Source organism: Solanum tuberosum, unplaced genomic scaffold, assembly GCF_000226075.1.
Source record: "Solanum tuberosum cultivar DM 1-3 516 R44 unplaced genomic scaffold, SolTub_3.0 scf00010, whole genome shotgun sequence".
NCBI lineage: Eukaryota > Viridiplantae > Streptophyta > Magnoliopsida > Solanales > Solanaceae > Solanum > Solanum tuberosum.
In genome coordinates, this window is record NW_006238936.1 from 2691907 (window position 1) to 2711841 (window position 19935).

A 19935-nucleotide genomic window follows, 5' to 3' on the forward strand; every position below is an offset into this window, starting at 1 on the left:
GAAAAAAGAAGAAGAGATAAGTGGTTAAAACACACCTAAACTATACCTTTTTTTTGAGTTTCATACCCAAACTATCGAAAGTGTGAGAAACATACCTAAACTATTACACTTTAGTTTGAAAAACACACCTCAATTAAAATATGATAGTGTGTGTATTACACTCTCTCAATTTATTTTTTTTAAATGCCACATAGATTGCCACATGGAAACAAATTCCACCATGTCAAAAGATTAAAGTTTAACCTTCAACGTGTAGAAGCATCTTTCTCTATTTCTCAGCTGAGTCTCTTTGGTGTGTGAAAATTTTGAGTAAAATTAGGGTTTTCACTATTAATTCACAAATTCATCATGGTTTGAAGGTTAGTTACTCATTTGTCAAAAAATGTTAGGGTTCTTATTTTTGTCTCAAAATATTAACGATTTTGTATAATTTTTTAGATTTTTATTCATACCATCTGAAAAGAGTTGAAAGGAGAAAAAATTGACTACATAAGGTACTCTTTCTTTACTCCTGAACTTAATTTTGGTGCTGGTGGCAATTTTTAGCTACTGATTTCATGAACAATAGTTGGTTTATTAAACTTTGCATATTTCAATTGTTCTAAGGTAATGGACACTAAGTACGTAAATTTGAGGTTTCACATCGGTGGTATACTTGTGAGTGAGGTAGAACCTGCTTATATTGGGGGGGGGGGGAGGGAAGAATATGCCTTCAATGTTGATATAGACCATTTGTCTATTTCGGAAGTGAATGACTACTGCAAGGATTTTGGGGTTACCAATATAGAAAAAATATATATTGGAGCTGCTCAAGTTGGCAATTTGGTAGAATCGGTTAAAGATAGGGATTTGTTGGTTGCTGGGGGTACTATGAACATTTATATCTGCCATAAAGGGGAAGTTTTTATCAAAATAACACATGTGACCAATGAGTCTTTTGAGACCACATGCAATGAAGTGGATAGACCTAATAAAGAATCTACCAACAAAGTTGGTGAAGGTCTCAATGCACCTTTAGGTAAAGAAATAACACTTATTGATGGTAGAGATCAAATTGTCGGGGTCCAACAATCAAATCTGATAGAAAATGACAACAGAAACACAAATGAAGCTGAAGATGAATTTAAGTTTTCTAGTTAAGATGAAGATTAGGAGAAAGATGAAGTAGAAACTATTGTGCATAGTGGTGTTGAAAGTGATGAGAATGTTGACTTTTCTAGTGACAAGGATGGTTATGGGAGTGATATTCATGAAGAGCTGAGCCTAGTTAAGAAGGATTTGAAAGCATATTTGAAGAAAAAAAAAAGAGCCAAGGAAAAAAAAATTGCTGAGTGTTTTCTGGGAGAAGTTGGCATAGATCCTGATTTTGAAGACATTGATAAACCCAAGAAAAATTTAACTGATAAGCTAGTAGGTGATGAGCCTTTTTACGACAGTTCTGATGCCGATAGTTTTGAAAGTGAAAGTGAGGGGGAAATAGATGTTGAAAGATCTGATATTTTAAGGGTAAGAAAGAAGGACAAGAGGGTCTCATATGACCTAACATGGAAAAAAGTTGTGTGGCAACTTAATATGGTATTTGAAAATGTGAAAAAATTCAGAAAAGCTTTGAGAAAGTATGCAATTGAGAGAGGTTATCAACTGGATAAGATCCATAATGATCAAAGAAGGGTCAGAGTAAAATGCAAAGCTAATGGTTGTCCTTGGATACTTTATGCAAGCAAAGATTTCAAATCTTCCGATTTCATTATAAAAACTACAATCCTAGACTTAAGTGTTATAGGACCAATACCAACACAATGTGCTACTCTAAGTTTTTGGCTAAGTACTATAAAAGTAGAATTGTTTCTCAACCTTGCATAAAGGGATGGGAAATACAAGATTTGGTCAGGACAGACATGTGATTGTATATTGGTAAGTTCGTGTGTTTTAAGGCCAGAAAAATGATGTTGAAAAAGATAATGGGTGATCATGTTGCTGAGTTTAGTAGAATCTATGACTACAAAGATATGCTTCTTGAATCAAATCCAGGAAGCACTTGTGTGGTGAAAGTGACAAATTGTGATGATGGAAAAAAACTCTTTCATTCCTTTTATATATTTTTTTCATCTTTGAAAAAAGGATTCATTGAGGGTTGTAGAAAGTGCATTGGGTTAGATGGTTGCTTTTTGAAGGGAATATCTAAAGGCCAGCTACTTGTTGCTATGGCAAAGGATAAGAATAATCAGATGTTCCCAATAGCATGGGTTGTTGTTGGAACTGAAAGTAGAGAAACTTGGACTTGATTTTTGAGAATCTTGAAATTTGATTTGGACATTAATATGAAGGAGAAGGATTGACGATCATAAGTGATATGTAAAAGGTACGACTTTTAGCCTCTGGTTTCAGCTTTTTTAGCCAATATTAGCTTACTATTTTCAGTTTTTTTAGCTACTGATTTCACAAGTTTTAGTTAATGTGTTTTAAGTAATTTTCGCTACTAATTTAAGCTTTTTTTTAACCTCTGTTTTCATCTCTTATCATCCAATTTTAACTACTGATTTCATGATTTTTTAGCTTTGGTTTCAGCCTTATTAGCCAATATTAGCTTACTATTTTCAGTTTCTTTAGCTACTGATTTTACAAGTTTTAGTTAATGTGTTTTAAGTAATTTTCGCTACTAATTTAAGCTCTTTTTAACCTCTGTTTTCATCTCTTATCATCCAATTTTTAACTACTTGATTTTCATGATTTTTTTAGCTGATGTGTTATAAGTAGTTTTTAACTATTGATTTCAGCTATTTTGTAAGGACCTTTTGATAGTTCATAACAACATTCTATCTTGTCCGCAAAATTAGAAACTCTAGTGGTACTTTGTTATTCAACTTGTTTAGCTATTGTTTTTTTTTGTCTACTATTTTCATCCCTTTTAGCTTTAGTTGTTAAGTGATTTTAGTCTTAGTTGTGCGGACTCTTCACTTTTGATGTCATACTTGTATTGGATTAACAAAAAATACACTACTTTTGGCTAATTCAACATGCCCTCATTGTCATTTTTGAAGAGTCCAAACAACATATATTTTAGTTATTGTTTTGAGTGATTTTAACCACATAAGTTTTTCAAGGATTATATTTAGATGTTCATGAGTTGCTTCCAGAATATGAACAAAGAATGTGTGCAAGACATATACTTGCAAACTGGTCAAAAAACTGGAAAGGTGTTGAGGAAAGAAAGAGGTTTTGGGCTTGTGCTAGATCAACATTTGAAGCTGAACTCAGGAAGAACTTGGATAAATTAGAACAATTAGGCAAATATATTTCTAATGACTTGGTAAACTTCAATCCTAATAGATGGTCCAAAGCACAGTTTAGGACATCCTCAAAATGTGACAGTGTGGATAACAATATGGTTGAAGTTTAATGGCTTGGGGTGTTGGGTGCTAGGCACAAGACTATCATCAGTATGCTTGAAGAAATAAGGAAAAAGGTAATGATAGATTCACTAAAGTGATAACATTTGTAAATAGTTGGACTCATGACATATCTCCAATGGCAATGTTGATGCTAAATACAAATGTGAAGAAGTCAATGAGGGTGGAAATTAGTTGGAATGGTGATAATGGGTATGAAGTGAAGGATAGTCCATATATACATGTGGTTAACCTAATTCAAGGAACTTGCACTTGTAGAAGTTGGAGATTGAAAGGGATTCCTTGTGCACATGTAATAACAGCTATACATCACGATGAAGCTAATCTCCTTGACTCGATTTGTAAGTGGTACAAAAAAGAAACCTACCTGAAGCTTATAAACATTTTTTACAACCAATAACAAACATGAAGATGTGGTCCGAGACATCGAATCCAAAAGTTGAGCCACCTCCTGTTAGGAAAATGCCAGGAAGGCTTGGTAAAAAAAAAAAAAAAGGAACTTGGAGAGGTACCAAGTTCTGAAAAGCTTCCAAAGAGGGGAAAAACCATGAGTTGCTCCGCTTGTAAGTCAAAATGTCACAATATAAGAACATGTCCAAACAAACCTCCAGCCACTTCAGAGGTACATTTGATTTTTATTAATGTTTATTTATAATATATTAATACTTTCAAAATTATTCTTTGCATAGGGTATTGCCACATCACAAACATCTGCCAATAGTAAAAGAAGTGGCAAGCAGAAATCTCACCCCACTCAAGCAGTGCTAACAATCTCAATCTTCTGAACCATCTCAATAGTGCAAAGTGACAGTGGTAATAGAAAAGGTGCAAATATGCATTTAAGAGGCCAAGAGTAGTGGGTCATGGAGTATTTGTGAGCAAAGATGGTTTTATTTGTGCCGAGGTAAAAACGAGAGTTAATAAGCTTATATTCTTGATTAAACTTCTTAAAAATAATTTAACGACTCTTTATTACTTTACAACAAGGAAAATCTATTAGTAGGGTAATCAAGAGTGGAGCACAAGAGAAATTGATAAGTTCAGCTATTGACACCGGTGACCTTGGGTATGCACCAAGTAAAGGTCTTAAATGGAAGGGAAAAAGTGCTATCACAAGAAGACAACTTCAACATAAAAGTGTTTTGCTTAGACAGAAGAACATCAAGTCATAAACTTCATCACAAGGTGCAGCAAGAACTGAAGGTGTTTAGGGGATGTGGCTGATTTTTCATGTGGCGCGAACTATTTTTAAGTCGCGTATTTTGATTGTGAATAGGACGATATCAACTTTTAGTTGTGAATTTTGATGTTACTAAACACGGTGACTGATTTGCAGCCCAAGTAATTGTTGTAAGCTATTGGTCACTGCTTTTTCATGTGGTTCGAACTATTCTTAAGTCGTGTATTTTGGTTGTGAATAGGATAGTATCGAATTTTGTTTATGAATAGGATGGTATCAAATTTTGGTTGTGTATTTTGATGTTACTAAACACAGTTACTGATTTGCAACCCAAGTAGTTTAATATCATTGTAGGTTGCTTTGCAAATTGAAGCATTACTTGGTTTCAGTGTTTCTATACTATACAAACTAGAGCCAATCAATTTTTTACTTCGAGCTACTAAAAATGCTTTGGTGACTTATGTCCTTAGCTGCTCATAGTTGTTTAAATAGTCGTAATCAGAAAATGATTGATGAAGTAGTCTATAAAAAGCGACAATTCAATAGAAAGAAAATATGCTCTATTTGGTGGCATAATGATACCACAAATATAGTCTAACTAGTTATTAAACAAACAAAAAAATAGAATCTGATGTCATGGACAATCACTCACCCCTCAAATTATTAAAGCTACCAAAGGGCGTCGTGAATTCCTTGTGGCATCATTGATTTACAACTATCAGTCCCTTTTGAGCGAGCTTAAGCAACTAGTGTAACATATAATTTAAGGTGTGTTTCTCAAATTTATGAATGATAGTTTAGGTGTGTTTCTCACTCTCCTAATAGTTTAGGTGGGAAAGTCAAATAATTTTATAGTTTGATTAGGTGTGTTTTCATATTTTATTTTTTTTAAAAGAAGAAGCCATGTGGACGAAAATCAAGGCCACACACGCATAAAAGAGTGTGTACACACATTTGATCAAGTCAGCACAGAGGTATGTTTTTCAAACTAAAGTGTAATAGTTTAGGTGTGTTTCTCACATTTTCAATAGTTTGAGCATGAAACTCAAAAAAAAGTTATAGTTTAAGTGTGTTTTAACCACTTATCTAAAAAAAAAAAAAACCCTATCCTATCAAGGAAAGTTATGGTTCGTAACATAATTTTTTTTTTTTTGGTAGATATACCTTGACGAACCAAGTTAACTATAGGGAAGTCAAAATGCGGGCACTTCACTCATCATTCATAAAACCCCTCATTCGTCTTCATAGCCCATTTTCGACTCCCATTATTTCACCATCTCCACTTCGAAAACAATTTCTCTACTTGCACTCCTCCGCTACTACTTCACTCCAAAAGCTAACCGCCATGGCCGACAACAAGACGGCAGCCGTCGACGGCAACTCTACCTCTGACCACGTCTCCGACGCTTGGTACTCCGTTCCCGAGCTCCGATTACGCGATCACCGATTCACCGTTCCTCTCGATTACTCTATCGATCGCTGTTCCTCTACTAAAATCACAGTCTTCGCTCGTGAAGTAGTTGCTGGTATTACTCTAATTTCGTTCCCGTTGTTCATCATTATGGATTTTGCATTTGTTAACTCTATCTAACTAATCTAAGTGGACTTCGCCATGTATACTCGGGATAAAGCATAAGGATTGCTTGTAAATATATTCTAATTCTGAATAGATACTGATATAGTTGTTTGATTGATGGATTTACATTTGTTCGGTTTACTTATGCACATTATCGTGCTTATGTGTTCATTCTATTTGATTCGTATTTTAGGCAGTGTTATAAAATAGCTCTAAATTTCAGCTTAACTGATATGTAAAGTAGTAGGAGAAGTTTTCCAGATAAGTTTAAGCCTGTAGATTCAAAGCTAAACACTTGTTCAACATATGTTGTGTTAACTTTTGCTCTTTAGCACGCTTATGTATTGATCTGTGTGATTTCTGTTTTAGGCAGTGTTTGGTGTTGATTTAGATTGTGCGGTAGGGTAGAATTTTGTTTTCTGAGGAAATAGGTCGTATCTTAGGATGGTTTGACATATAATTGGGATTATAGTTGTAGTTTAAAGGCAAAATATTTGATTCACTTTGGTAGTATCATTGGACTAGCTAGTTTGTACAACTTGCTGTGATGGAAATGACAAATGAAGAGCTTTGAAGTCATTGATTTTTTCGTGAAGCTTGATCTAACTACTACTCCTATTTAACAAGTTTACATGTCCATCTTTGCTTTTCCTGTCTGTCCTAAAGTGGTGGTTGCAAAAGTTAGATACATGGTTGTAGGGAAAAAGTAAGTGAAGTTCTGGCCACACAGATATCTTAGTGTGTACTACTTTACTATTTGGTGAGTCATAGAAGTTTTTCATCGACCACAAATTTTTAAAATACTTTTTAAAAATATTTTGAATTGTTAACTATTGTGACTTAGAGTACTTTATGTAGTTTCCTAAAATTTAAATTTTATTTCAAAAAAACTTGAAGATTCTATGTACGAATTCATACAAAAAATTAGGCAGTTTGACTCTCATACTCTGGAACATGTCATGTAAGCTAGAATGGGGGGAGTAATTGACCTCTAGTCATTGATTAACTAACTGCTATTTTCTGTTAGGACCAGTTATTGGTTAATATATTTTCTCTACTGATTATCAAGTAAACTGCAGTTGGTAAGGAGGAACAATCTCTGCCATATCTACTATATTTGCAAGGTGGACCAGGCTTTGAATGCCCAAGACCAACTGAAGCTGGAGGATGGATAAGCAGAGCATGTGAGGAGTACCGTATTGTTTTAATGGATCAGGTACTCTCTCTCTCTCTCAACCATAATGAAATAAGCAGTTCTGTTTCCTTCCGCTGATGCTTTACTTGCAGAGAGGAACAGGTCTATCAACACCATTAACACCATCATCTATGTCACAAGTGAAGTCTGCTGAGGATTTGGCTAACTACTTGAGACATTTCCGAGCTGATAATATAGTACATGATGCTGAGTTCATCCGAAAACGCCTTGTCCCTGATGCTGGACCTTGGACAATACTTGGACAGGTCACATAGTTTTTGCTCTTTCCTGTATTTGTTTTTTATACCTGAACCCTATCGTGCTATACTCTCAACAAGTAGTTGAACAAGACTTACTGCAGGAACTTTTTTTTCAATGGTCTTGATTATATATTTCTAGAAAATTATTTTAAAATCTCTTTTGAGGAAAGTTATCATGTCATATAATGTGTGGAAGTTTTAATAGTGATGCTAGTTATGCTTATTGTTGGTGGTGTGATTGGAATTTCGGATTGATTATCGTGCAGAGTTTCGGAGGCTTTTGTGCAGTTACCTACTTGAGTTTTGCTCCTCAAGGACTCAAACAAGCTCTTATAACTGGTGGGCTCCCTCCAATTGGTGAAGGATGCACAGCTGATTCTGTTTATAAGGCAGGATTTGAGCAGCTTGTTTGTCAGAACGAAAAATATTACAAGAGGTTTCCACAGGATATTGAAATTGTTCGTGATGTTGTAAATTATTTGGCAGAGTCAGGAGGCGGGGTAAGGGAGCTATACTGGTATACTCATGAGTCCATCTGATACGTACTTCTCCATGTTTTGTTAATGTCTCTCTCTCTGTCCTATCTCCCTCCTTTTCTCCATGTTTGACATAGGTACCTCTTCCATCTGGTGGCATCTTAACACCTCGAGGACTACAACTTCTTGGTCTCTCAGGTCTAGGGTCAAGTACTGGTTTTGAACGACTGCATTACCTGTAAGCCATCATTTTGCCACTGCTCTCTCTCCCCCCCCCCAAAAAAAAAAAATTTAAAAAAATCATATTAGTGAAATTTTACCTTTCCATGCAATGCTTGTAGGTTTGAGAGAGTCTGGGATCCTTTAATAGTTCAAGGAGCAAAAAGGAGAATCAGTGACTACTTCTTGAATGCTGTAAGAAATACACATGCCTATTACAAAAAACACAGTGACTTTATTTTGATTAATATTGCAAAAAATAGAGATCTTGTTGAGCAATTAGTAAATATGGTTCATGAACTAACTACGTTGGCATAGATATCATCCATATGTTTTGTACCATTGAGTTCAAATGCTTTGTGTTCATAACCATCAGTATAATATTTTTTGGTGGCCTACATTCTTTATTTGTGTACATGGTTCCTCTAATGATATCTTTATGTAGATTCTTGAATACGATTGTCCATGACTAATTAAACCAGCTTTGGCATCAATGTTTCAAATGAAGAAATAAAAAATAGTGGCAGGGAAAAGAAAAGAACAAATGAGTGAACATCCTGATAAGGATTAAGGAAGAATATCTAAATCTTTCATGTGTTGTGATCTACGATGAACCATGAACCATAACCTAAGTGGCATGTTAAGTTATTACTAGCTTTATTTCTCTAGAAAACTTGAAATTCTGTTGCATGGTAAATTGTTAATTTTAGATGCTGGACAAAAATAAAGTTCTTTCAGATGTGAATCTTGAATACTGACATATTTAAGCCTTTAGCGCTCATGATGACTTAGAGGTCACGCCGTAGCCCACTTGGATTATCTTTATTACAGTTTTCACATGGCTGATGCACTATAGAAGTGCCGTGTCTTCGAGCTAAAACAAGTAAACAAAGGTTTCATATTTGTTACTGTAAATTGAGATTTTTTTCCTTTTAGGAGATGCTAAGGATCTGAAACTTTGGCCCATTTTGTGCGAATGTGCTAGCAGCATTTTCTTGGTGATTCTAGATGCATTTAGAAGTACAGTAGCTGGATGATGGATATCTGCTAAATTGAGTTCTATGTGGCATTGCAGTATGAGAGATGGATCGGATTTGATGCAAACCCTTTATATGCTCTTTTGCATGAAAGCATATATTGCCAGGTAAACTTTTCAATAGGAGTATTGCTACAACAGTGGGGGTACTTGGCCAATAGGAATTTCTGCGTCTACTTTTATAGTTTTGGATACCTCAATTCTGCAGGCATGCATGAACTGTCTAATTCATTTGCTTTTTTCTGATATGAAGGGTGCCTCATCCCTGTGGTCTGCTCAGAGAATTAGGGCTCTAAATGACAACAAATTTGATGCAATTGAGGCAGCAAAAGTTGGCCGCCCTGTACTTTTTACTGGAGAGGTGAGACACAATGTGGTCGTTTTTGGTTAAGAACTGCCACAATATGAAGCAAGCGTCAAACAGAAAAAAAGTTTTACTTCCACCTTAATTTCTCTGATACATCTTCCACATTAAAGGGTTCTGTCCTCGAGAGGGCCTAAACTACAGCTTATATTTAACTAACCAAACCACCTCTCCTCATTATTGTTAACGTAATATGTATGTCTTGCGCAAAAAAAATCACTATATATTCATAATTATTGGAAGTTATTATAGATATATGACAAGAGCTGTAAATTAACTTCATTTTGTTCTCCTATAAATATCTTTATTACATTTAAGTGTATTGTGTCCTGCTGGGAGTTGAATTCCAGCTTGTAGGTCCAGAAAAATGTGAGTGCTTTGTTCTTTTACAATGTCAGCCACACTCTCATATAGTTGAGCGGAGGCGTGGCGTAGACGATAGAGAATCTGAAATCATAGTAATGCCCGTTCATTTATGAGCAACAATCATGTATATGTTCATCCTTACACATCCTACCTATTTCCCTTAGTTTAAGTTCCGACATAATTTTGTCCCTTCCTGCAAATGTACGTAGCTTCTGTTACCCTGTTCTTGATTTTGCTTCCACTGCAAATTGATTCTTTTAATAGTACAAATTTCTTCTTCTTCAAAGAAATGCAAAGGAACATATGGTTAGAATTCAAAATGGTTGGCTGTTAAAGCTCCCCTCCTGAAGTCATATGGATATTTGGTTGGTGATTGGAGGAAAGGGTCAATTAGACAATATGATTGATTTGGAACGACATATGAACAATCAATTATCAGGGACAAAATCATAACACAGGAGTCAGGGAATACATGTATAATTTAGTGGGTTTGAAGAGCTTCTCTCTCCTACACAAGGTGCTTATTGATCAGAGTTGAGGTTTTTTTTGTTATACAAAATTTAATATAACCTACACTGTATTATTATGGACATTTTGATAAATCACACATTCAGCTTCTCTTTTTGCTGTTTGGCTAGCTCCCCGATCATAGCATCTTGTATAGGAGCTAGCTTATCTATTTTTGTAACCATTGCATCTTCTTGATGCCAATCAATGAAAGTAAATGGATTTGTTTTACATTTATTCTGACCAGACATCGATCTGAAGTTAAACTTTGCAGAAAGCATTTATTTCTTTCAGCTGGAACTAAGAAACCCCTTTGTTATCTTTTTGGGTGAAAAACAGAAAATTTGGACTTGTCTTGTATTCCGAGCAAGTGTTGATCACTTGTTTATTTAACATGCAGATGATATTCCCATGGATATTTGATGAAGTCCATGCCTTGAGGCCTTTCAAAGATGCTGCCCAGCTATTGGCAGAGAAGAAGGATTGGCCATCATTATATGACATTGCTGCATTAAAGGAAAATAAAGTATGTCGTATTTCCGTTAAAGTTGACAAGCTTAGATACCTGAGATTAATGTTGTTCCCCATACTCGTGTCAATCAATTTGCTAAGGATTATAATCTACCTTGATGTCTGGCTACTTCTTATAATACATAAATTGCCTCAACTTTAAGCAAAACTGAAGTAGTGGAGTTGCACTATAAGCTGATCAATGATTTAGACTTTATGTAGTCACCTGGGTTCTTTTTGTGTTGATAGGTACCAGTTGCAGCTGCTGTTTACTATGAAGACATGTATGTTAACTTAAAGCTATCTATGGAGACCGCTTCTCAGATAGCAGGAATCAGGCCTTGGATTACTAATGAGTACATGCACTCTGGTTTGAGAGATGCTGGAAGTCGAGTTTTTGATCATTTGCTTGCTATGTTAAATGGAAAGAAGCCCTTGTTTTAACTCTATTTTCCACCACCATCCACGCTTTCTCTTGAACGTCAAAGGCTTAGATAATGCTCGTGAATTTATTGGTAAATTCTCTTTTTTATTTCCTTCCGACCTTTCAATAAATATGTTGAGAATATGTCTCAGGATATTGCAGAAATGAGAAATATAACAGTTAGCTATTTTTAGGATTTTAAAATTATGTTATTAGAGTCCTATTTGACTTATATTTAGGAGTTGGTTCTTTTTATTTGTTATTTGAATTAAACTGTTAAGTTAATATCTTATTTTTCTATTTTTAGTTAGGAATTATATCTATAAATGTAAGTCTCTAGATTATTAATAAAATAATTCCCTTTGATAATACTGCAGCATTTTTTCTCTCAAAGTTTTTCTCTGTAATTTTCTTAATTGCTTTATTAAAAAACCACAAAATATTTTATTCTGTGCATGGGTACTGTGTCTTAGATATCTTCAGGCCTCAATCCCACACACCCACCTGCTCAAAAAATATTCGAAAGTAAGTAGTTACAATGAACACATCCTTGCTGAATGTCCTTTTAGTAGTTTATAGCTTTTAGAAGTTCGCGAGAGGCTTGTCTGAAATGTCTCTTACTCAAGGAGTGCCCCATTCTAATACTCGTCCTTCTCTCTATATCTATGTTTTATGCAAGAAAGTAGTTCAGCCTTCTTTGTTCTTATCCTTCCCTTCACCTCCCAATCTCCCAACCTCGATATACACACCATATGGAAAAAGACAAGTATGTTTATCTACACATTTTAAGAATTGGAGTCCTCTTAGGGAAGGACAAAAAGTCACTTACACTTCTAATATATCAGAAGGGTTCCTATGCACCTTATTATTGTCGTCTGTGACTACAGAGAGGATAGTGTCATGGATCAGATTGTCAAGTATTGAACCTTCTTCAATCATTGTCAGCTTGAATGCTCTCAAACATCTCATGATCTCCTTGCCAACCACACCCCTCTTTTCCTTGGCCTGATCTGTTCTTTATCTCTCCCCCACCATACCACCCATTTGGCTAAGGATTAATTCAATTGATTAATTATATAGGCAACATATATAACCACTTAACCTGTTAAAGTGGAGTCACTTTTAGTCAAGTTAACCAGCTCATAACTAAAAGTTATTTTATGTGTTGAACTAGAGATTCAAAAATTATTATGCTATAGTATATATTTTACAATTTTTTGAAGTAATAAAAAGCGTTTAAAAAGATTGCGCTGAATAATTTCATACTAAAACAACCGGAGGAGATTATACAGTGCAAAATTAAAAGGATACTATCGATCACAAAACATTAAATTGCTAAGATGGAGCCAAATAGACTTTGCTACTTAGGCTGCCCCTCCCTCATTTTACCAGAGGGAATCCAGTTATCAGTTCTTGGTGCCACTAAGGCTCTGTCTTTTGCTCAATCTGGATAACCATGACTGAGCACATTTTTTTACCTTTCTCCACATGTTGCTAGATGAGATGGCACCAGGAAGGCTCTTTGAGGTTGTTGACTATAGTTTGCCGGGGAATTTGTTTTCACTGATGTAACTTGAATAGAAGCATGCACAACGATTCTAGGTTTGTTTTGCATTTGAATTTTATCCAGAGTTGGAGGGTCTACGCTGTATTTATTTTCATGCGTTAGCTGCTTAATGGATTGGCTCTTGCTATATATTTGACTTGGGTTACTATCGTCCTGTAATATTGGTTTCCAGAATCCATTTGCTGCTGTGATTATATGAACAAACTTGTCACCTGCCTGATTCGAGACCTGGCAAGAATTGCTGCGAGAAGTATAAAACATGTCAACATTTAGATCATCCTGGTTGGTAAATACTTAACTGCACCGGCATTTAAACCTAACTAATTCAACTTACCATGGTTAACTTAACTGATTTAATGAAGTGAAAATATATCTTAATTAATTATGATTAAGTGATAACTGTATGTCATTCATCATTAGTTAGGAATAAACAACCGTGGGGGGTTAAGTTTTTACCATCCTGATTTTATGCAGTGAGGACATTGCATTAAAAAAAAGTTAGTGTACCATATGATAGATTGATAATTTACCTGATGAGCCAATTAAGCGAGACTCTTGATGAGGTCTCAACAATTTCCAGATCTGCAATTAGGTAGAAGCAATAATTATTCATGTTATACAAAATATCCTCTTCAGATATGTTCTCACATAAATGGACTTGAAACAAATATGCAAATTGCATGCTACTAAAATAAAAGTACATACCATCTATTTTTATTTTAGTTTACCTGAATGAGCTAAACAAGGAGCTCTACTACAATCTTTTGACTCTTGAGATGGTAGTGAGCTCATTGTGCCGATTACAACAATATAATGTCCTGTAAAAGTTTTTTCTCCAAAATACAGCACATAGATAAGCAGATATTTTATGAAAATGACATCATTTTTCAATAAATTCTGGCATACCATCAAATTGTCCTATGACTTGTAGAAGATTGACACCATATTTGAGCATTTTAGTGATGACGGTGGGAAACTGCAGCATACAGTCCTGTAAATTTCAGGGCGATGGAGATTTAATGAATTGTGCGGCTATACCAATTGATCAACACCAAAAATTGATAACAAGAAAGTCATTTCAGAGAGAGAAATTAGTTGTTGGGAGAAACGGACTATGGACACGTTAGTCGTCCCCTCCAGTCGGTTTCCATTTAAAAGAAAACTGCAGCCAAAATAGAGCTGAGATTTAGGCCCGGGCATCAAAGTAAGAATCGAGGATGAGTTTAACCTGACAAATAGAATAAAATAAAGTAGGTTATACCTTGTTTCTGGTGGAGCAATCATGCAGGAAGAGGTCTCCATGTTATCAACATTCGTTACAAGTAACAACTGCAAGAAAATTTTAGACGATGAGATTGGAACATGGAGAAAATAGTAGCATTCTGTAATAGCTCAAACAGTATGATGTAAGTATATTTAAAGCAGTAAATGTACAAAAATAAAGACCCAACTTCTTTCTCCTGAGTACTCATAGTTGCTACTGGATGACTTGCATTATTCAATTAGAACAGTGCAAAAGAACTGGCAACAGTTCTCTAGAAATTATCTGGAATTCCCCAATAGTGAAGCCAAAAAATGTGAAACAATGTAAAGGTTCAATTGGACACAGGAACCAGTCCCCTACTGAAATGTAAACTGCAAACATTTATACGAGAGAACCACAACGGTTTCAGAAAAGAAAAGATATTAATAATAAAACACTAAATTCTTCTTCAACTAGAGTATAAGCAATATGCAACATAAGTGGGAAAAAAACATGTTGCTTTGAATGATCCATCTCGCTTTTACACCTCAAAGGAATATAAAAAAGGCACTTACTATATCTTCCATCTCTGGAGAGAACATTTCCCTTATAATATGAAAACCAGCATGAAAGGCTCCAAATCCAGGCTACACACAAATAACCGATAAGACCACCAAATTTTCAGCTTGCAGCAACTGCAGTAGATAAAGTAACCTGCCTTGATTTGAAAAGCGGCTATTATCCTGTCCATCTTCAGCTTTGGACAGAATCTGCATTTGAAAGCTTTGACATTATTCTAACGTGAAAAGTGATTGCGGAGATGGGATGATGATAGTGATTAGTGAGTAAAATTGAAGTGTGAGCTCCATGTGTTGACAAAAAGGCAGAAAGAATATGATCATGAAGAACACTGCAGAAATTATAAAGAGGTTCACTCCAGAAGGATTTCTTCACCACACTACAGGAGGATTACACCAGCACTTTGTCAAATATATGTCAGGTTTCCAACATTTAAGGCACAACGACTGTTTTGTGACAGTGTCCAATCAAGTTATGGATAACCCATGGCTGTTGAAACATGCAACTTTCTGAAGTTTTGACTAAAAATTCACACAAGACAAAGCTACTGCACATACATGAGTTTTAACTATCTAATATTGCTCAGGAAATACAAAGCCTGCTAGATTAGATGATTGGCTGTTTCATAAAATAGGTACAGAAAATAAAAAAGAACAACATCTCATATAAATCGTGTGGTGTATTAAGTGAACTGTTGGTAATAGAGGTGCAGTTGGTATTTAGTAATGTCATAGTTTACACATTAGTACGGACCTTGGTAATACTCTTGAAACGTAAGGGTGGACGTAGCTGGGTTCAACGTCAACATCTTCAGCACTAGAGAAGTATCTGCTAACCTGAGCAGGATCCAAAAGTCACAAGACACAGAGTCATTGCAAACCAAAGAATCAGCAGGATCGACAGAGAGATTTCACTTACCTCCTGGATAAGTTTAAGCAGATCATCAGCATCTTCATTCCGAAACCATCCAACCTTGCACGCACTCTGATCAGTACATAGATGCAGCAAATCCATTCAATCAAAACTAAGTGCAAGACTATAAGAAGCTTTGCCACATTAATTTATAGAAATGAACAAGATGACGAGGTTTCCTCAGAATATTGGAAACAATTTAAACAACCATATATCTGTTCCTTTGGTTTACAAAAGAACTCAGTATTTGGAGAGAAGCATATTTGCAGTTTTATCTAATTTATCATGAGCGAGGAATGTTGTAAAGGGTCTGTAGGTTTTTAGAAGTCAGGAACAATGCTATCTCTAACCCTCTGACTAAGCAATGTGCCTTAGTTCTAGTATAAAACTAGAAAAACTACCATCCTATCTCTCCCTTACCCAAGTCTAAAACTACCATCCTCTCAAAACTACAGTATTAGGAAAGAGGATTCTTAATAGTTTTACCAACACTATTTGCTACTTAGCTTGCTTATTTATTGGTGAGAAATACGGATCTTTCGGGGAAGAAAAGGTCGTGAAGATGTGAGTATGATAGTGAAATTTATGGTGGATCCAGCAGAAGAAAAAGTTCAGGCAGCATTTCTGTGAGCAACTCATCTTGAAGGTGTAGAAAAAGCACAGAACTTGCACATACAACACTCGTAGATGAATGACCACATCATTATAACAATGGAAAGTGAGCCTATATTTTACAGGAAGTAATACAGTAAAGTTCTGCACTAAAAGAGAATAAATGGTATCAAAAGTATAAACTACATACAAATTCTGGGATGTGCAAGTAGAATTTTGGTATACAAGCTGCAATGAAAAACTTAGTTGCTAGGACTTGAGGTTTCCATATTGGACACTATACAACAAAATTAACAAGGAAACATGAAAGATTCTGTATACCTTGACGTACATCAGTAGCACCATAGAAGCCTCTTGGATGGAAAAGTCATTCCTATACTTGTACACCTTGGAGCACATGAAAACAGATCATAAATTTCCAGCACATGCTCCCATTAGATTCAAAACAAATCTGTCAAACATATTCCAGAGCAGATGTACCAAGACTTACACTGTGAACCGATCACAGCGTTTAATTTTATTTTCAGCTTTTATCAACTTAAGTTAGACTATGAATGATAAGTTACAAACATTAATCAAACTACAGTTAAAGACACAAATGCAGCTTTGAGAGGAAGCATCCTGAAAATGCAAAAATTATATGCTGTTTCAATGTGCATTATAAATTTAAGAAACTAATTAATTTTTTTGCATCTTGGTCTATCTTACCTGTTTCAACAGTGACGGTAGCTCATGTGATCTTAAGGGGACCTCGTTGTTAGCAACTGCATGATCAATGCCTCTGCTTTTGAATTTCAAAGAGAAGTTGATCTCAAGTAAGAAAATTAGGACTAAAAATGAACACCATAAGTTATTTGGAAATTGAGTTCAACTCGATTTGTAAAAGCAACAAATATAGTAAACTAGAATAGATCTTTGCATGTTCTGTAATGAGTAATCGATTGCAAGTCCACTATATAATGTATATGTTAGTCTATCTGTAAAGAGGTTTATGGATGGACATAAACTCCATTCCGCAAGAAATTTGATACTGTTTAAACAATAAATTTCAGTCATATCTTTACACAATGCTAAGCTGTTGGAGGATACTAACTAAACTAAACTTGCCTCAAATTAGTCCCTTTTGTTTCACTGTTTTGCACCTTAATAATTTACTTATGCTTTTCATTTTGATGCATTCACATAGACAATTCCACTTAAACCTCGAATATTCAATAACAAAGAATGTAGCACAAGCAATACTGAGTTTTCAGCTTATTCATTTAGGTCAATCCACAAACATATTAGCTTCAATGGCATAGCATTAGTGATTAGAGGTATCGAAATCGAATACAATATCAGCAATTGCTCGTAACCTGATCTGCAGAACGATTTTATCAACTTCCAATACGAAATACCTAATTTGTGTTAGTAAAACAATCCAAAGTTTGACAGCAACCCATACATAGTTCAAAAAGTTACTCCATCAAACATGAAAGTCAAATAATTCTACTTCAATTTTCCAAAAATTATGTATGTGTGCGCTTAGAGGTACACATTTTGTGTTTGAATTTTAGATTACTAAATCAGTTAGTAAAGCAGAAACAGAGAAGAACACAGACTTGGCTAGAGAGAGGCAGAGGTCGCTGAAAACTGAGAGATCATTTAGGTAACCAGTCTGCATATACATAGACATCAAATCAGCCACCGTCTCCACAAGCATCGACGCCGTGCCGGCGGTGGGAACATTCACGGAGCTGCTCGTTGATTTCTCCATTACAGAGAAGGTGCAGTATGCTTCTTCTCGTTTCCGAATTTGCTCAACAGCAGTAGCAAATAAACAGATTTATGGTGCTTTGGTTCACGTTGTTGGCGCTCCATTTTTGGATTTGGTTCGTTATCGTTTTGCATTCTGTTACGTGAAGCAATAAGTTAAAAACCGTTGTACAGCAAATCATGAATTCCAAACTTGGGATGTCTTCTTCTCCAAGCCAAAAGTATGTGTAACTGTGTGTGCTGTTTATTTAGAAATAATGGTTTCAATTTTCTATATATATATATATATATAAAATCAATAAGCCACTTATGTTAGTGCCGGTATTTGATGAGTGGGTGGGGGTAGGGCGGGAAATGAAATATCTAAATTTATTAGGACTAGTACTCCGTCTATTTCATATTTATTGAATTTGTGAGGTAATGCACATTTATTAAGAAAAATATTTAAGGACATAATTTAAATTATACAGTATTGTTTTTTTTGTAAAATCATAAATATAATTTTGTAAGTAAGTGTAATTTATCTCTTAGAAAATATCAAACTTCATTAAAAGAAATGAGAAATATGAAAAAAAAAATTCAACCATCTATCTTGAACTTAAAACAATTCAATTATTTTGGAATTTTAGTTAATGGAATAAAGGAGTATTTTGCTATATTCCTATTTCAGTGCTAGTATCATTCGTGATAGAACAATCCGTCTTCAATTTAATTGAGTGGGTATTTTTAGTCCTTGTAGGCTAAAGCTTAAGTAAATCTAACAGTTTATTTACAATTACTAATTTAAAAGCCAAATAAAAAATAACAAGTGCAATTAAAAGACCTTCAACTGCAAGTGCATCCCTACACTTTTCATTTCACTTGTCTCCTCATCCAAATTCGAGGAAACACCATAAGACACATGCCTGCAATTCCACAATATCTTTTACACGATATCGGTAGTTTTTTTCCCCATGTGGCACGTAGTTCTTTTGAGGTTCAACCAATTCAAATTTAGATCAAGAAGTTCTATTTTAACGATAAAACACTCTCTATCATAAATGATTTCATACTCAAGGTACAAATCCAAACCAGATAGAAAATATACTTATCACTCTATTACTATCTTTGCTCCATTTCCAGAAAACATGATTTAAATAAAATAAGTTACCTGTAGGTGACGCTAACTCTAATAAGTTGTCGTTAGCTTAAGGATTAAAAATGCACACTTGATTTAATTAAAGGTCGAATGTGCTATCACAAATAATATAAGGACTAAAATAGGAATATAGAAATAATTTAAAGACTACAATGCTATTTTCCCTAAAATTCTTTGTGATGCTCTTTTAAAAAAAATTTGAATTTTATGTGTTAAATGTGTGATGAAATACAGTAATAACAAGGAGCAAATAGAAGAGGTGAAAAAAGAGAGAATGAAAGAAGAGAAAGACCAAAAGAGAAACAATGGAGAGGCAGAGTCATTTCAGTAAATCCCTTAGATCCTTAGATTGTTTACCTGAAAACCAAATCCTTATAATTTCGCCCAAATAAATACTCATAGTAAACTATTTTTGACCGGTTAAAAACAGTAAAAGAGGTAAATTAAGTATCTAAAAGTGGTAAAAAAAAAGCAGTACTGTAAGGTTTATTTTAAGTTAGACCGCAAGGACATGGTGGAGTGGTGTGTCTCTCGTGTAGGAGATCTAAGATCGAATTCAATCTTCATTTACTATTCAATCGTGAGTTGTATGGAGCTTATAATTTT

General features: G+C 34.9%; 3 protein-coding genes across 5 annotated transcripts; 1 reads left to right on the plus strand and 2 right to left on the minus strand.

Moving 5' to 3' along the window:
• The first annotated feature begins 5760 nt into the window (after positions 1 to 5760).
• Positions 5761 to 13236, plus strand: LOC102585658 (proline iminopeptidase). Of its 3 annotated transcripts, XR_001474342.1 has the most exons (11): positions 5761 to 6116; positions 7246 to 7382; positions 7454 to 7627; positions 7888 to 8121; positions 8235 to 8335; positions 8439 to 8511; positions 9392 to 9460; positions 9606 to 9713; positions 10990 to 11115; positions 11349 to 11614; positions 13022 to 13236. XR_001474342.1 is itself a non-coding variant. In XM_015312059.1 (10 exons), exons 1-10 carry the CDS (start codon positions 5789 to 5791, stop codon positions 11541 to 11543), a joined length of 1545 nt encoding a protein of 514 aa, XP_015167545.1. In that variant the 5' UTR covers positions 5761 to 5788; the 3' UTR covers positions 11544 to 11892. The 3 variants fall into 3 exon arrangements, 2 of the variants coding, with proteins under 2 accessions (XP_015167545.1, XP_015167547.1); XM_015312059.1 differs by lacking the exon at positions 13022 to 13236 and having other exon boundaries at positions 11349 to 11892; XM_015312061.1 differs by lacking the exons at positions 10990 to 11115; positions 11349 to 11614; positions 13022 to 13236 and adding an exon at positions 10370 to 10820.
• On the minus strand, positions 12998 to 14393 carry LOC107062247 (uncharacterized). Its single transcript, XM_015312647.1, has 5 exons — positions 14204 to 14393; positions 13997 to 14081; positions 13819 to 13908; positions 13621 to 13672; positions 12998 to 13331 (listed from the first exon to the last, which is right to left on the minus strand). The coding sequence occupies exons 1-5, from the start codon at positions 14390 to 14392 to the stop codon at positions 12998 to 13000; spliced, it is 750 nt and encodes a 249-aa protein (XP_015168133.1). The 5' UTR covers position 14393.
• On the minus strand, positions 14352 to 18425 carry LOC102584214 (uncharacterized). The gene is made up of 7 exons (XM_015312064.1): positions 18038 to 18425; positions 17145 to 17217; positions 16758 to 16823; positions 15831 to 15896; positions 15666 to 15748; positions 14909 to 15103; positions 14352 to 14419 (listed from the first exon to the last, which is right to left on the minus strand). The coding sequence occupies exons 1-6, from the start codon at positions 18190 to 18192 to the stop codon at positions 14941 to 14943; spliced, it is 606 nt and encodes a 201-aa protein (XP_015167550.1). The 5' UTR covers positions 18193 to 18425; the 3' UTR covers positions 14352 to 14419; positions 14909 to 14940.
• Positions 18426 to 19935: the final 1510 nt, after the last annotated feature.

Coding starts and splice junctions, on each gene's coding strand:
- LOC102585658 (XM_015312059.1), top strand. CDS start 5,789: ATGCGGGCACTTCACTCATCATTCATAAAACCCCTCATTCGTCTTCAT. Junction 8,336..8,438: donor TTTGAACGACTGCATTACCT/GTAAGCCATCAT, acceptor CAATGCTTGTAG/GTTTGAGAGAGTCTGGGATC. Junction 8,512..9,391: donor GTGACTACTTCTTGAATGCT/GTAAGAAATACA, acceptor GTGGCATTGCAG/TATGAGAGATGGATCGGATT.
- LOC107062247 (XM_015312647.1), bottom strand. CDS start 14,392: ATGGAGACCTCTTCCTGCATGATTGCTCCACCAGAAACAAGGTATAAC. Junction 13,909..13,996: donor AGTCATAGGACAATTTGATG/GTATGCCAGAAT, acceptor AAACTTTTACAG/GACATTATATTGTTGTAATC. Junction 13,673..13,818: donor TCCTTGTTTAGCTCATTCAG/GTAAACTAAAAT, acceptor ACCTAATTGCAG/ATCTGGAAATTGTTGAGACC.
- LOC102584214 (XM_015312064.1), bottom strand. CDS start 18,192: ATGGAGAAATCAACGAGCAGCTCCGTGAATGTTCCCACCGCCGGCACG. Junction 16,824..17,144: donor TACCGTCACTGTTGAAACAG/GTAAGATAGACC, acceptor ATGTGCTCCAAG/GTGTACAAGTATAGGAATGA. Junction 15,749..15,830: donor TGCTTAAACTTATCCAGGAG/GTAAGTGAAATC, acceptor GATCCTGCTCAG/GTTAGCAGATACTTCTCTAG.